This window comes from Xenia sp. Carnegie-2017, unplaced genomic scaffold, assembly GCF_021976095.1.
Source record: "Xenia sp. Carnegie-2017 unplaced genomic scaffold, XeniaSp_v1 HiC_scaffold_24, whole genome shotgun sequence".
In the NCBI taxonomy this organism is placed as follows: domain Eukaryota; kingdom Metazoa; phylum Cnidaria; class Anthozoa; order Malacalcyonacea; family Xeniidae; genus Xenia; species Xenia sp. Carnegie-2017.
In genome coordinates, this window is record NW_025813487.1 from 11,693,027 (window position 1) to 11,708,871 (window position 15,845).

The window sequence follows — 15,845 nt, forward strand, 5'->3', positions numbered from 1 at the left end:
TAATGTAAATACTGATTCATTTATATATATATTTTTGTTTTAAACTTACTTTAAATAGATCGTACTCCCATTCAGTGTAAATAATATTATTCATATCTTCCTATACTGTATCATATTTCGTAACACAATCATTCACACTGAAGATGGCATTTTGTTAATGTCGAAACATGTTTGCTTTTTAAAAAATCGTCGTCTTTATTAGACGTTTTTAAATTTGTTGCTACTCAGAAATTCAAACAAAGATATAAAAAGAGTCACAGAGTCAAATATATTTAAACAAATTCTCGATTTCTACAGGATTCTTTACGTATAACTTGAGAAAAAGGTTTTACTTTTTGCAGTGCTTTAGTGTTGTTGTCTTTTGTTTACAGGTTCTTCATACAGTGTCTCTGGACTGAAACAATTTGAACGAGAAAAAGCCGTTTCAAAAATAGGTAAAACAGGGAGTATCAAAAAATCTCTTTTTATGTGCTTTAATGGGATTGTAATACTGCTTGGGGACGCTGATCTATGTATTCTGTGTAGACAGTAGAGTTTCCTTTTAGCAGAGTGTTTGTCTGGCACTAGAAAATTTAAGTATATTGGTAATTTTTATTTGTCTTTCCTTTCTGTTGAAGGAAACGTTGCAATGTTTTCATTTAGGTTACGGTCCTATACAGCATATGAATGGACTTTGCGTCAACGTAGGAAATCAGAGTAATTTTCTATATTGGTCACGTGATTGCACTTCAAGAAATGCCTTCTTTTTGGTGTCAAGTTACTATCCACCGTATCATATGGTCACAAAGAAATGCATACTACCAATGACGTAAGGCTGCATTAAAATTTATGATTTATGTACAACCTTATGTACAAAGTTAGTTTTATTTGTATCATCTTCCTCATCGTTGCCTGCTATATTTCTCAATTATGCTCTGTATTGAAAACACACGGCGCAACACGGCACAGTCATATGCTTTTCAATGCATCTTGAAAAAAGAGCATCTGACATCATGACATACAAAGTCCTCATTTTCCTTTATCTACTGCTATGAAGAGTGTATTTGTCATGGTGAATGATTATAGACCAGGTAGTTCTAACTAAGAACAACGGTCGGAACTTAAATTATAATAAACTAAATGATAAAATGTATTAATTACTTAGATTATGAAGAAGTGTCACGTGTGTGCCAGAATCTTTGATATTTTGTCCTCACGCATGTTGCGTCGAGCACAATGGCTCTATTGCTCAACCAGTTGTTTGTTGTTGGTTTCCAAATGACGATAAAATGACATGACGTCATCTTAAGTCCTAGTAAATGAAACCTTAGGAAATAATGCTAAGCACTTTCAAGCCATTTTGAAGAACTTTCAAGCAATTTTGAAGGATTTATTGGAAAGCATGATCAAATTTTGAACTTAATTTACAATGTCTCTGATTCTCACGTTTAATTCTTTTTCTAGTTATATTTTCTTTTCTAACCTCAGCGACCCTGGCAAAAATGTTTCTCTTATAATTACAAACAGTACATCTTGCAGTGAAAACGCAGGAATATATCAACCAACTATGAATGGAAATTTGAAATATTACTATCTCAATCATCCATACGACATCTGCATTGGCAGTTCATCTGTAGTCAGTGGTGGTGAATGGGAGCCTCGAGAAAATGAGAATGTCAGTATTGTGGAAAATATATGTAAAGTGAATAATTCGTGCAAACTTAACTACGGTAAGTCTAACCACGAAGGCGAGTGAGTCTGGGCATCTTCATGAAATACCAAATGCTAGATGAAATTCAACTTAATTTGGTTTATGAAATTATGTAATCAATAATAACCTCATTTGTTAAAAGTGTTTGAGAATGCTTGCAACTGTTGCATATTCAAGCAGAAATGGATTATATTGCTAATTTCCCTATATAGTCTTTGACGCTATTCATTTAACTAACATGTTACTGCATGTATGAATTAAAGGAGTCTGCAGTAGGATTGGTATGAGTCCACTGATTACCCCTGATATATTTACCTGTCAACTGTATAAGTTGATATTACTTTAACCATTGAGTTCTATAATAACTGGAGCGGCTTTCTCAAGCGCAGTTTTAGATGTCGAAGGTTGTCGAAAAAATGGTGGAATGGACCTATTTTCGCTGAGATTTACCGATAATTACTGTTTTTCCAAAAATTTCACAATTTTCACCCTCCCCCCGCGAAGAAAGAGCAAAGAGAAAATATGTATGTATTTGACACTAGGCAAGCAATTTTACGTTGAAAATCGGCTCATACGAGGATGTTTGTTAGAACTGTCGGCGAAGAAGCTATTTGGGTGTTACATAAGGGTGCAGATGTGCGTCGTTTTATTACCAGCATGTCCAACATGCTTACTCGATTTAACTTTTAGTCTATACAAAAAAGCATATCATGGTTTATTTCCACAGTTCACGAAGGAAAAATTAGTGTATTTCTTATCATTACCTTTTTTTCATGCATTGGGCGATGGCTTTTTTCGCCCCAATCGTAAGCTTTGTACTTGTTGCTTTATAAAAATAAATAATACATCTTTAGATATTTACAGTTTGACTTAATGTACATGATTTTCTGTCATTGAAGTTCATATTAAATTTCAAAAGACACACTTTTGCATCAGTTTACTAAATGAGAACAAATAATATTGTATACAAATCTCTAAGTAAGCTTTTGTGGTGTTCTGAAATGGGACTGCATTAAAATACTTGTAAAGTTGTACCCCATTTCAATTTTGTTGTATTGATATATGAATATGGCAAAATAAAAATAATCATCAAAATAATTGTGCTTGAAAAGGTTTTAATACTTCTACTTTACTTTTTCTCTTTATTTTGTCTTTCCTATTTTTGCAATGTAAGTGCACAATTTGAACGATTAATACATTTTTCACCTCAATAATAAATTTCATAGGCAGTTGGTAGTGGATTTTTTCATGTGAGTATTCAACATCTAATGCTTTTCATACAAGAAAAATCAAGTGCATGTAGATATGTTATAGTAAGGCATTTTAACCAAATGAATTGAAAACATTTTGTGTAATTTTATGATAGAAGCTTTAAAGCTTTTTAGAAATTACAAAGTAAACAAATTATACTGCCTCTATCCCATCCATCACATGAAAAGAATTAAGAAGCAAAGAATTAAAGAAAAACTTTAAAAAGTCAAAAAAATTACTATATAAGAAGCTGCAAATAGTGCAAATGATGTATCTCGATTCTTTACTCTAATAGGCGAATAAGCTCAAACTGTTTCTTATAACAAAAACTGAAATAAGGAAGAAATACATAGCACAGTAACTTTAAAGATTTCATTGCTGAATCTTTAATGCTTCAGTATAGCATGCATAATGTATTAGATATCATTAACATTCAAACAACACTCTATAGAGTGTACTAATAGTATACTAAAATATTTTGATAATGATATGACATGACTTAACCATTAAGTTACATAAAACCAAATGGATTATATAGCTTGAAGATTCACATCTGCATTGAGTCATCATCAATCTCAGTGCCACTGTTTACATAAACACAAACCTTATGGCCATCCCATTTTACATGTTTGTGAATTGACATCTCATCTCATCAAGCATCAAAACACAGACAACCTTCTTGCCATCTTTCTTTGGTACTTGAACTTTAATTTCAAAGCATGCAAAGATATTTGTCTTCATCCAAGTGAATCCATTGTCTTCATCCATAGAATTTGACTATGATAAAATTAAACTATTCTGGATAGGGATGGCAATAAATCATTTATCTTTTCAGTATCATTTTTTTTTGTATAAAATCTATAAAGACTCCGCCTGGTCAATAGCATCTTCCAGTCATCTTTACTACTTGATCTTCCCTGCATCTCGTCAGCAAATAGAACATTACAAGCTCTGCTCCAAATCATGGGTACTGTTTGGCTTGATCGTTTCCTTTGGATGGATATCTACCAACTGACTAGAATGTGCGGCTCTTTTTTTTATATTTGATGTTCAAGTCTGTCTTAAAATATACGATCTTATGGATTTTATGGCTTTACAAGTGCATAATTGCTTTTCAATATTTGATGAATACACAAAACAAGCAAATATCTCACCTGCAAAATGCCAGATGCCCATTTTTGTGTAAACCACGACATCCAACAATTGAACAATTGAAGGGTTGGCATTATAAAAGAAATTCCAAAAAGACATCGTGTTTGTTTTTAAAAATCTCTATATAATTGACTGTACACAACAGGGGAAGGTCGAGAATATATTTTCTGCCAAGCGAACATTTCAGCGAAAATAGGTTTTTTGGCATCCATGTTTTTGACAACCTCATCGCAGTCCACTTAGCCATTACTTTAACCCTTTACTTTCAAACTGTTTTGGTCCCTCTCATTTTGGATGGTTTCCTTAATGTTGCCATACGGCTAAGTATCATACAATTGAGTAAACAAAAATACAATTGTATCATATTTTTGTTTTGTCAAGTTTTATTAAAAAAAATTGTAACCTTTTCCACCTAACTGATTTACATCATATGAAGCTCATTGGACGGTTGCGTGACGCGAAATAGGAAAGCTTTTTCACGGGGGTGCACTGCACGTGTGATATGTTGTTGTTATTATAACTTTTTGTCCATCGCATTTTGGATGGTTTACTTTATGTTGTCAAATGCAGAGGCGTAACTAAAACGTTAATTGGGGGGGTGTGGGGGTGTGCATATTCATATATTCCGTTGTGCCCTACTGATTTCTTTTGAAAGTGATTTGAATTACTACGGCACAACTGAATATATGAATATACACCCCTCCTTTAACGTTCAAGTTACGCCTCTGGTCATATGGCAACGCCAGGATAGTTAGTCCACGAGGTATAGGTATGGTAATGTAATTGGTAGAAAGAACAGTTGTAGCATTTTTAAAAAATTTGATAAAATAACTGTGGAAGTTAATTTTATATTTTAAGCTTTTATGCAGCTATTTAATTTCCACCAGTGAGACAATGAGGTACCGATAGTCACGACTATATGCAGTCTTCTCAAATCCCTCAAATTAGATACCTTTTTATATTATGAAAAAATGGATATCATGTATAGCAATTGTGGGCCTTTTTGACACTCCAGTAGTTGTGGCTTTTCACTAGTTCCTAATTTGTCACATTTTGCATTTACTTCCCGCTTTTGCCAGTGAAATTGATTGTTAGGGTTTGAGTCATCTCACCTGCTGTCAAATTCTGTACGCTTGGAAAAAACATTTGGTGTGTTAAAAATATAGAAGACGTTAAGTAACCTTAATAACACAAGTTGTTATTTTTAAAACTTGTTTCTGGTATTTCTATCGATCGTAATGTAGTAGAGATTATAAAGGAAGGTAAACATATTAGTAATTTATTGCATGATGCATCAGCTTTTATTTTGAAGGTCGAAGTGCAACTAGCTGAATACAAAATTTGATTGGAAATTTTTTCTTTATAAATAATTACACACATTATTCTTTTTAGTATACGAAAAAAAATTCAACGATGGAGACCACTTAACCATCAATTGCTCTGAATCATGCTCTGATTGGGTCATCGATGTGCGATCAGCTGACTTTGGTGTTTTGATGAAAGATAGTGGCCCAGATAGTAAACCATATAGGATATCATTGACTAAGAAAGATTGTCTATCATCATCAGCGTTGAATGTTGTAAAAACTGACTGTGATGACAAAAGTCATTGTCATTTTCCCATAAGGAAAAGTGACTTTTTGCTTTCTCCCAATCAATGTGGGGAATCTTTGAAATTACTAGTTCGTTACACTTGCAAAATCCAGGTATTGTGATTTTTCTTATACGTTTTATAATGTGAATATGACATGGAATAGAAATAAAACAAAAGAACCAGCATTGTAAGCAAGCTTAATTTTTGTATGAAAACTTAAGAACATAATCATTATTCATATCTATAGAGATCTAGCTGTAGTTTTCATAGTGACGAAAGCAAAGTTGCATGGAGGAAGTATAATTTAGTCGACAGTCTTTTTATGCAAGTAGACTGCAAAATAATTTCTCGATTGCAATGGCTACGTAGGCGAAACAAACAAAATTTTGTCGTTTCAAACATATTTTGTTAAATCGAAATTTTTCTCTGAAAGAAGTTTTTTTGATGTCTGATTTATTAATTTACCCAAGCAATGGCGTTGCATCGTATGACAGCTGCATTCCGCAAAACTTCAAGTATTCTCTAAAGAAGTGTTGAAAAAATGTCTCTGTTTCGTTTTGTTCTACTTCAAGTTTCTGTTTCGCAGTGGACGTCACGGGATGGGTAAATTAGACGTTTGCGCTACCGCATTCTCTTGATTAAGAATGAATATTGTAACAAAGTCCAGCGACATTTCGAAAGTTTGATCAATTACATTTAAAATCGATTGCCATTTTAACACTCTAGCTTTGCTAATTTGATTTTTAAAATAGGTAACCCTCAAATAAAGAGTATAAAGCAATCAGCCAAACAAAACTCCTCATCTCTTTTTCGAGTAATCCAAAATACGCAGCTTCGAATTTTCAAATGTGTTGGAACGTAGTCAGTGATGAACCAACCATGAAACGGTGCCTTTCCTTGAAGTCGACATTGCCTGATCCATATCGAAATGAGATCATATATGGATTATTATCAGCGACAAAATATAACGTTGTGATAACTAGATGTGGTGATGATGGTACAAATCTTGATTATTCCGAATCAAAGTTTGGCATTACTCGCTCAGGTAAGAAAGTCACTTTTTACACAGCTATATTAATTGCACGCGCTCAGAGATCCCGTCAAAGTAATCATTTACAGAATTCAAACAGTGATGCTACCAAGGAGGAAACTTTGAGAAACTGGAAGGAGCTGAAGCTTCTCCTCTTCAATTTATTCTGAAGACCACAATTTTTTTCAAAATAGACACGTTTCGACATCTCATGATGCCATTTTCAGTATGACTGACCTCAATGTTCAAGTTTTTAAATTCAACACAATATTTAGTTTGTAACACGTTCTGCATTTATTTATCTGATTTCCTTATTATTGTTATAATTTATTCATAGTTATATATTTATGTTACTGTACCATATTCCTTTTATATAAACTTTTTATTATTTGTGTAATTACTCACTAGTACTGAAGATGGCATCATGAGATGTCGAAACATGTCTGTTTTCAAAACGTTTGTGGTCTACATTAAATGCGCATTAGCGATAGCGTTTTTACGAAATTATGGTAACATCATTTTAAAGACCTATTAATATTGTTCCAAATCTAATGAGAAACAGGGATGTCGGATAAAAGAAAACGAATCCACTCACATACAGCCATTTGAAAAATTGCTTTCTGTGAATGGGCCCATAAAAAAGTAAATAAGTAGTTTCCTTTGAGCATCTATGCCAATTAACGCTTGAAACGTTCCTCTAATCTAAACCTGGCAACGAAACTGTATTTATGTCATATGATACAATTATTATGTTTGCTTTGTATATTCTTTATTGAACAAAGATTATTTTTGTGTAATTCATGTTGTTTTACCTATAAAAATGTTGAAATGGGAAAACAGGTGCAGTGGCGTAAGTTTCAACCGGGCTGCCCGTGGTCCATTAAGAATGAGAAGCTCCCCCTCCACCAAAATATGACAACATAAACATATTTCTAAGCCCTTAATGACCGAGCTTGAGGTCGAGCTTTATTTTGCGCTATGCTGCTTGCTTTACGAAGTTTGTTTACACTTGACTGTAAAATTACGCGTTCTTGGTCCGTGGTCGATTACGGGAAAATTATGGACCAGCAAAAATGTTTCTGAGCCAATCAAAGCGCGCCATTTAGCCGGAAGTGAAGCTTGCAACATAATAATAATAATTAATAAAGGATAACAGAACATATTATTAACTGGTTTTTAATTAATATGTAGAAAAATACAGTATAAAACTTTCAATTTACTGACATGAACACGAACTTACGAATAATCTTCAATGAGAAATATCTACTGCTCCAAATTACCCAAATATAAACCTATTTTTTATCTTTGTTTTCATAAATAACACCGATCAGTGCGCCCCCTTACAAGGTGATTGCTTTTGCGCCCGTGGCTCTGCCCATCCAGAGCTCATAGTTAAGCCACTGACCAGTTGAAATAAATAATCGAATGAGAAAATTGTAGTCGTATTCTTTCAAAGGGTAATTTTGATTGTATATTAGTTTACAAAAAACATATATGAATATTATCGTCCATGGTATTCTTATTCTTATTTATGTTTTTGAATATTTCAGCTGCAATTAATGCTACAGGAAAAAGATCGGCGACATCTTTTGACGTCAATCTTGGCTTGCCCCACGATGATGACGTGTAAGATCCTAGTTACAAAAATAGATCCTTTATTTGTATGTGTGTAAAAGCAATTGAAGGTATAAGAAGCGATTGAAAAAGCAAGCTAGAATGGCTTATGCATAAGAAGTATCAATCTCATTATCAGTCTGATGTTTGATAAAAACACTGACTGCAGTTTATAAGGGCTTACGTTTAAACATTAGATGACACCTAACAATGTTACTACAGTGTATTAATCAACAATATTATTTCTATGGATTTTTATGTACCGCAGAGAACAGCAATGTAAATGAATTCCTAAATAAATATTCCTTTTTTGAAATAAAAATTTCAGGCACGTTCAAGTTGTTGTTGCAATGCTTTCTTCCTTCAAGAAACCTAAGAATCATCACGATGCTGTGCTTGAGGCTTATAAAAGGAACAATTTTTCTAATGAAAGTTATGTCTACGTCGCGGCTATGTTTAGTGCATCACGTGTGTATGAGGTTAGAACCTTCACTGTTGGGGATGGAAAAAAGTACAATATCTCAACAAGAGGAGTACAAAACATTGTTTCGTATCAAAACGTCATACTTCAGCCGGACACGTTTTACTCTGTGTTTCAAAGGATGTTCAAGAATGATGTATGTAATTCTTCTTCTTTTTTTTGCATGAAATTACCAAAATATTTTATTTGATACATTATAATCAAAACTGCTTATAAGTATTTTAGAAGTAGTTTAGAACATTTCAGCACTGTTTGGCATTGTCATCTGCAACGATTGGAGATTTGACTTAAAGATGCTTTCCTTATTTTTTTTCCTCTTTGAGTTGTCTCATACCAAGAACAAGAAACCGATCATTTCTATTCGATAAGCTTTTATGGCAAACATAGCAAAAAAAAGCCTTGATTTCAAAAATTATTTAAGGCTGTACTACTAATGTTCATTGACTATTCAAGTGTTTTTATTAACTTTGTTTTAAAAAATGCTAATTCAGATAGTTTTTCGTAGTAAAATAGTTTATTTCTCTCTCAGACTTACTTATGGTGCTCTGAAGACAGGAAGACGTCCACTAAAACTTCGCATCGTTGAGATTTCTCTATGTACTAATTATCTAAGGCCACGTCTTTTTTGATTTTCATTTGAAGAATTAAATGCAATTCTATTATACAAAGTTAGCAAGATATGCTAAAATATAGCATTTACTATGAATCAGTAGAGGATCCAGCGTTAGTCAAAATAAATTATTAATTTTAAATTCAAAGTACTTTCAGAAAAACACTATTGGTTTTGAATTTCTAAAGAATATAATTTCACTAATGATATGCTTCAAAGGTTATATGCCAAAATGTGCTGAAGTAATTCATTTTGACTAACCCTAGTTCCGCCATTGCTATGAATGGTTGCAAATTTAAAATGTGTTAAGCTTTTTTAGGTTTCCTTCTATTATTTCCTTGTCTTATCATCCTGATGGTCCATTTCACCAGACCTGCGTCAAAACATAAGTCAAGAAAACTCTGCATAGATGGTGTCAACAATTCACAAAATAGATACACTTTCTTCTAATATTACAAGTTTTGCCTTACACAGACTGAAGATCTTGAAGATATTGGCTTATTGCTTCAATTTGTTGACTGATTTTTTTTCTTAGAATTTGTATTACGATTCTGAGTGGATGGATGTCATCAAGACAGGTAAACTTATGGCCACAAACTTATCTCTTACGCCTTCAACCTTAAACATGATGGTGTCGTATAGCTACAAGTATAAGGGTTATTTTGGTAAGAGAAACTATCTCTTTACATTACACTTTGACGCTGTTTTCTATAAGAGAAGCAGTTGTAGATAGAACATTATCATGAATTGAGGAAAGACAAAAATAGGTTTTATTATCACAGTATTTTCTTGATTAGGAAACAATGTTTTGAGCACAGATGTATCGTCACATGCTTGCAGATGTAGATTGTCGAAGTAAGTTAAGTCCTGAGAAGGACTATTAGTGTTGGTGTTGGTTTTGACTGACGTTTCGACATCATCAGTCAGCGGTTGTCTTCTTCAGTTTAAAGTATGGAGTAAGCAGCAAACCTGCTGTTCTAATGTCAGTGAACACCAACGCTAACGTGGGACTTCTCAGGCTCATTTACTAAAGGTTTATGCAAACCGTGCGTGCAGATAAATTTAGCCAGATATTCCAAACTTTTTAGTTTTACAATACACCATGTAGAAACCTGGAAATAGACAGCAACATGAGAAATGGTCATACGAAAACAGCAAAAACAGCCGTCATTATTGCATTGACCCCAATTAAATTATTGGGTCCAAGACTTCATATAGTTTGTTTTTTTGCAGGAGACAACTTATAGGCTTGATAATAATTGCTATAATATAGTCAATGCTTTCTGTTAAACAGGATTACTCAAAACACCTTTAATAAAACTAAAACTGAAGTACATCAAAAGATTTTTGAAACAAAGATTTTTTTATTAAGAATTTTAAGAAGTTTGAAAAGGCTATTAGCTAATTTCTTACAGCTTATCAAAAATAAGGTAATCTTCAGTGTCCAATTACCTTTCGTTTTGCTTTGTGTTCCCTGTTATAGAAAAATTAAACTTGAAGGAAGTTAAGATGAAATGGTATATTATTGCTATACTGCTAATAGTGGGAGTTATAATTGGCATTCTTACGTGTTTGATCTTCCGATTTTGTTGTCGGCGATGTTCGAACAGAAGAAAAAAACGACCCCAATCAGATACTGAAGAAAAGAAAACGCACAATGCATTAGATGCAAGTTACGAAGAGTTGGATCTAACAAGAGTTAGAAATGTTTATTTGACGAGAAACGATGAAGAGCTTGACGGAAATTACGAAAATCTAGATGAATCAAAAAGAGATGAAAAAGATGACTACCAATCCTTGAATACCAGTGACGATGACTCGACCTACGATGACGTTGTTCCAAACGTTATTCCAACTCACCACTATCAGAACACTTGATTCCACTGGTTTGATGAAAGATATTCATGAAGAAAAAATATTTACTTGTTGCTATGATGAATTTACAATATGTTTGCTTTTGTAAACCTTTTAAAAAGGCATTTAGGTTTTGTCATTTAAGTTTGATTCACAAGATTGAAATAATCATAAGCACAAGCATATAGACAAAATATTAAATAAGATAACCAATTAACAAAGCATACCATAAGCATCGACATAAGCACAAGTAGCTATAAAGAAAAGACTTAAATATACGCTTAATGAAGAACAAAGAATAATTGGACTGAATAGAATAATTGGACTGAATAGAATAATTGGACCTCTTTGTCTTTGTAAAACTCTGAAGAAAAAGAAAATAAAGTGTTGTAGAATTTTAACAGCGTGAATCACAGTATAGGGTATATACAGTAGGTCCACTTCGTGTGCAGCTGTCTGCTGCATATTTAATTAGATTACAAAAAAATGAATTGACTCGCTACCACTACGGTAATCACATGCGTAATGAGATATGCGTGGTACGAAAAATTTCAATGAATGGTTCTACTGCATGTATATTCACTACACTGTGGCGTGACCATGCCTTATGCTTTTTTATAATACACATTTGAATATGATATTAAAGTACTGCAATTTGTGTATCCTAATAAACACAGCGATTGATTTGCTTTCCCGAGTTTGTTCAGAGATGTGCCAAAATTCTGCCTGTGAACCAACAAAATAAGTGTACAAGATGTATAGACAAGATCAAAAGAGAAAGTTTTGAGAGTTAAGTGCTTTATGCAATACCTACATAAGCTTGCAGCGAAGTCAGTGCATCGTGCTGATGATAAACCAAGATAAATCGGTCTAATCACAAGTTTAGTTTAGTATAAGAACCATTGGATAGAGGCACCAACGTCGAACTAAAACGTTATAAAACGAATATACAAGGCGATTCCGCGCAATTTTTTATAATATGTCGATTACTAAACGAACGAACACTTTTTCAAGTACACGTACCGTACAGTTGATAAATTGTTTGAACTATTCCATAAACTTTGTTTAGGATAAAGAATTTCTTCTCATGAAAAATTTATTGGTAATACGTTTTCCACAAGGTGCAAGTCTTGTGACTGAGTTGGCTATTACATCACGTAAAATTTTTATAGATTGTGACGTATTTTCAAACAACTCCACTTGCATGTTTGAGGTCATTGTTGCAACACACAGAATTAAAGATACTTCATAAACCTTCTTTCCATAAATTTCATGCACAGACTATGTAAGCTACAATAAAACAGTTTCTTTATCATCAAGTAAACTATTGATATTTGTAAGTTACTATGTAATTTTTATAGCGGGGGGGGGGAGCATTTTTTCTTGTCCACTGTTTGTATGAGGAAACCATTTTTTCATTAACATATAAGATAAAGCTATATACTATTGGTATAAGATTATACAACATGAATCATGTCCTTTATATAAAGGTCATTGTTTATATGTATCGTATATAAGCTTTAATGATAAAAAAATTCACTTTTTACTAGGAAAGAAATACTTTGGCAAGACAAATTATCACAGGTGTAGACCATAACGCTAAAAAATTTGTTGCTCAAGATGGAAAACTGGGGGAAGAAGTTTCATTCATAACGGCGAATATTAAACTCCTTCGTATAAGAATATTTCAAAATATAGAATTTGAGTCAGGAGAGGTTATTCTGGCAGTTTCTGGCGGCGAAGGTGTTAAATTTCGCAGGATTGTTATTGACGGTATTGAACAACTGACTTCTTTGAAATACTTGTCAATCAAGGATATTCTAATGCTTGAGGATTTACAAAAATATGTCGCTAGCACGATACAGGGCAGCAAGAATCTGACTATCCAGAGCACCATAATCTCTTTTGTCACCACACCAAAATTTCTTAATGTTACACAACATATTGAAGTTATCATACGAAACAATTAGGTTTGTATTTAGTTTAATGATGAAGTCTTTTCCATTTTTTTTCACAGATTAAGACTTTTCAACGTTGATATAGAGTGGTTTTGTTGATCCTGTAAGACAGTGTGTATTTATTGAACCAAATAAAAACAATAGCAAGTGGAGCCGTAAAGGATGTGAATTAAACGAAGCAAAATCTTTAGATTTCAAAGTCACTTGAGATTGTGATAATAACACAGCGTTTGCAGTCATGATGCACTCCTCTTGTGTTTAGCTAGGATAGAAGTGCAGGTAGCTCATTAATTTTTTTTGAAATTTTTCCATGTTCACTAAATTTCTCTTCACTCTTCAAGAATTTTGAAATTTTCACGTCAATAAGCTACGTCATAATAGAAAGCCATTTATAAACCAGATTTCGATTATTTTTAAGTTTTTTTTTGTTAGACTGCCATATCCAGGGCTAAAGTTTTCTTAATCTGTCAAGGTGAATGGTAAATATTTCTTTTATCTTTGTAGAAGACACATCTGAAAGCTTTACAATACATCTCAAACATTGGGTGTTCAGTATCAATTTTTGTTATAGTTTTTACAGTCTTTATGTACGTGTGTTTCTGGAAGTATGTAAAATCACCTCGATGTATAGTTTTGATTAATCTTTGCATTACAATTGGTTTTACCGACATCTTTGCTATATTGGAGGGAGTCTCCAAAAGGAGCACGGTAAAATTTTATGATTTAGTTTAAATCATTCTTTTATGTTAAACCTACTCTGTAAAGCACAATCTTACATTTTCGAATAGGGCAAGTGCTGTTCATAAAAACAAGTTGTAACAGATGTTGAAAGCTGTTAATTAAATAAGTGACTGGTTGCTGATGATCCTAATTTGAAAATGCTTGTTGTTTGTTTTGGTAAACTATGGTGTACAACCCCTTCATAAACAAAATTTTCCTTCATAGCTATATAAGTTCTTCTCGTAAGAAAGCTTGGGAAAATAAAAAATTGTAGTAAATAATTATACAACGTTTTTCTAATAGTAAAGACATTTTAAAACAATTATATGTGTTCTATCTTGCAGGATTTCTGTAAAACAGTCGCAGCTATTTTACATTTTTTTTGCTGTCTGCATTTGGCTGGATGCTATGCGAAGGATTTCTTGTTGACATGTTAATCTTTAAAATTTATTTATTGTCCATTAGACAAACTTCTTTTAGTTCTAGGTATTCCATTGATCATCGTTACCATATCACTTGGAGCTACACAAAGGATATGGAACTAATTCTTGCTGTTGGCTGAGTATCAAAATAAATTAAATTTGGAGTTTGTTGTCCCAGTTTGCCTAGTAATTTCGGTAGGTTGAATAGCACTACTTTGACATGGTCCATCTGTCCGATTCAGTAAATATGAATTACCTTTTTTGGTGGCTGGCATCTGCGGAAATTCCTATAACCGTAATACATCTCCTTTTCTGTGATACCGACCACCCAAAGGGAATGAGTTTCCGGTGGAACAGGACTCTAACGGTTATGTTGTTTGTGGTAGATACGTTAAACAACTGCTAAAAGTTGAATAAAAATAGCATATAAGTGCATTCAAAATGCAATTGGTCGACCAAAACGGCAATTTCGGCAAACGTTTGATGTACGCATTTTGTTTTTATGAAAGTTTGAGATTCGATTGATCAACTGAAAGAGCTTTTTATCGCTTTTAGAGTTTTAAAAACGATGACGTCAATGGCACACCTGAAATGGCGACAAATGTCATAACAACCGTGGGCGTTTTATAACAATATTTCATAACAACCGTGGGCGTTTTATGTATAACCATGCGCACTTAAATATATTACACATTCATCGTTCTCAAAAGTTTTAGTGTGGACAACCGAAAACGCTATTAAAACGCTGGTGCGGGTGCATTAAAACGATGCGTTTCGAAAACGCATTATTGTGGACAGGGTCTTACCAGTAATTGTGAATCGTAAAGCAGCATGTAAACCAAAGAGCGAAAAAAACGCGTCAATGATGAAGAAATGTCTTAACCACTGTTTTGCTCAAAAATTACCAAACTACCAAATTTTCCTCATAGCATGAATTTTTTACATAAACTCCAGTGAACAGAACTTTTTGCTGTTCATACATATATCAGTTCACACATAAGAATTCTAATTTGAACCCGATATTTGAAAAAAAGAGACAAGGCAATTTTCTATTTGTTTATATTAGATTAAATTTACAAGCTAGCTGTGGTTCTATTTATTTGTGTGAAGTGGCATTTTTAAGGAAGCATTAGTGCGGAAGTACAAACTTCTCGGTAAGGTTAGTTGCTTCTTGTGTAATCGTAAAATTAAGGATATACAATTGTTGTCAATGACGTGGTTTGTAGAACTTAATTAATAAAGAGTGCTCTAGCTCCCTGTATAAATACATTTGTAGTTTTTATGAATGAAATTAGTAATTTGGAATTTAGTCCGCCTGAAAATTTGCAGTAAACCGGTTTGCCCTGTGTCTTTAAATATAAGACTGCCTAGGAAACTGAACAGGACCTTTCCTTCTAGGCTACTTCGTGGAACTAGCTAATATATGCAACAATCATCTTCTAACTTTAGCCGTGGCAAGTTTATTTTTG

The 15,845-nt window shown here is 33.2% G+C and overlaps 2 protein-coding genes across 2 annotated transcripts; both read left to right on the top strand.

The window, feature by feature from the left end:
* Nucleotides 1–1,449: 1,449 nt before the first annotated feature.
* Nucleotides 1,450–5,808, top strand: LOC124452152. The gene is made up of 2 exons (XM_047002738.1): nucleotides 1,450–1,709; nucleotides 5,486–5,808. Exons 1-2 carry the CDS (start codon nucleotides 1,547–1,549, stop codon nucleotides 5,806–5,808), a joined length of 486 nt encoding a protein of 161 aa, XP_046858694.1. The 5' UTR covers nucleotides 1,450–1,546.
* A 718-nt stretch (nucleotides 5,809–6,526) lies between these two features.
* LOC124452153 lies at nucleotides 6,527–11,300 on the top strand. The gene is made up of 5 exons (XM_047002739.1): nucleotides 6,527–6,732; nucleotides 8,268–8,343; nucleotides 8,660–8,948; nucleotides 9,958–10,087; nucleotides 11,089–11,300. The coding sequence occupies exons 1-5, from the start codon at nucleotides 6,534–6,536 to the stop codon at nucleotides 11,298–11,300; spliced, it is 906 nt and encodes a 301-aa protein (XP_046858695.1). The 5' UTR covers nucleotides 6,527–6,533.
* The last annotated feature ends 4,545 nt before the right edge of the window (nucleotides 11,301–15,845 follow it).

Excerpts from the sequence above, each read along its gene's own strand:
- LOC124452152 (XM_047002738.1), top strand. The coding sequence starts at position 1,547 with ATGAATGGAAATTTGAAATATTACTATCTCAATCATCCATACGACATC. Across the intron at positions 1,710-5,485 it reads TTCGTGCAAACTTAACTACG|TATACGAAAAAAAATTCAAC; the intron begins GTAAGTCTAACC and ends TATTCTTTTTAG.
- LOC124452153 (XM_047002739.1), top strand. The coding sequence starts at position 6,534 with ATGTGTTGGAACGTAGTCAGTGATGAACCAACCATGAAACGGTGCCTT. Across the intron at positions 6,733-8,267 it reads GTTTGGCATTACTCGCTCAG|CTGCAATTAATGCTACAGGA; the intron begins GTAAGAAAGTCA and ends TGAATATTTCAG. Across the intron at positions 10,088-11,088 it reads CAAGTATAAGGGTTATTTTG|ATGCAAGTTACGAAGAGTTG; the intron begins GTAAGAGAAACT and ends ACAATGCATTAG.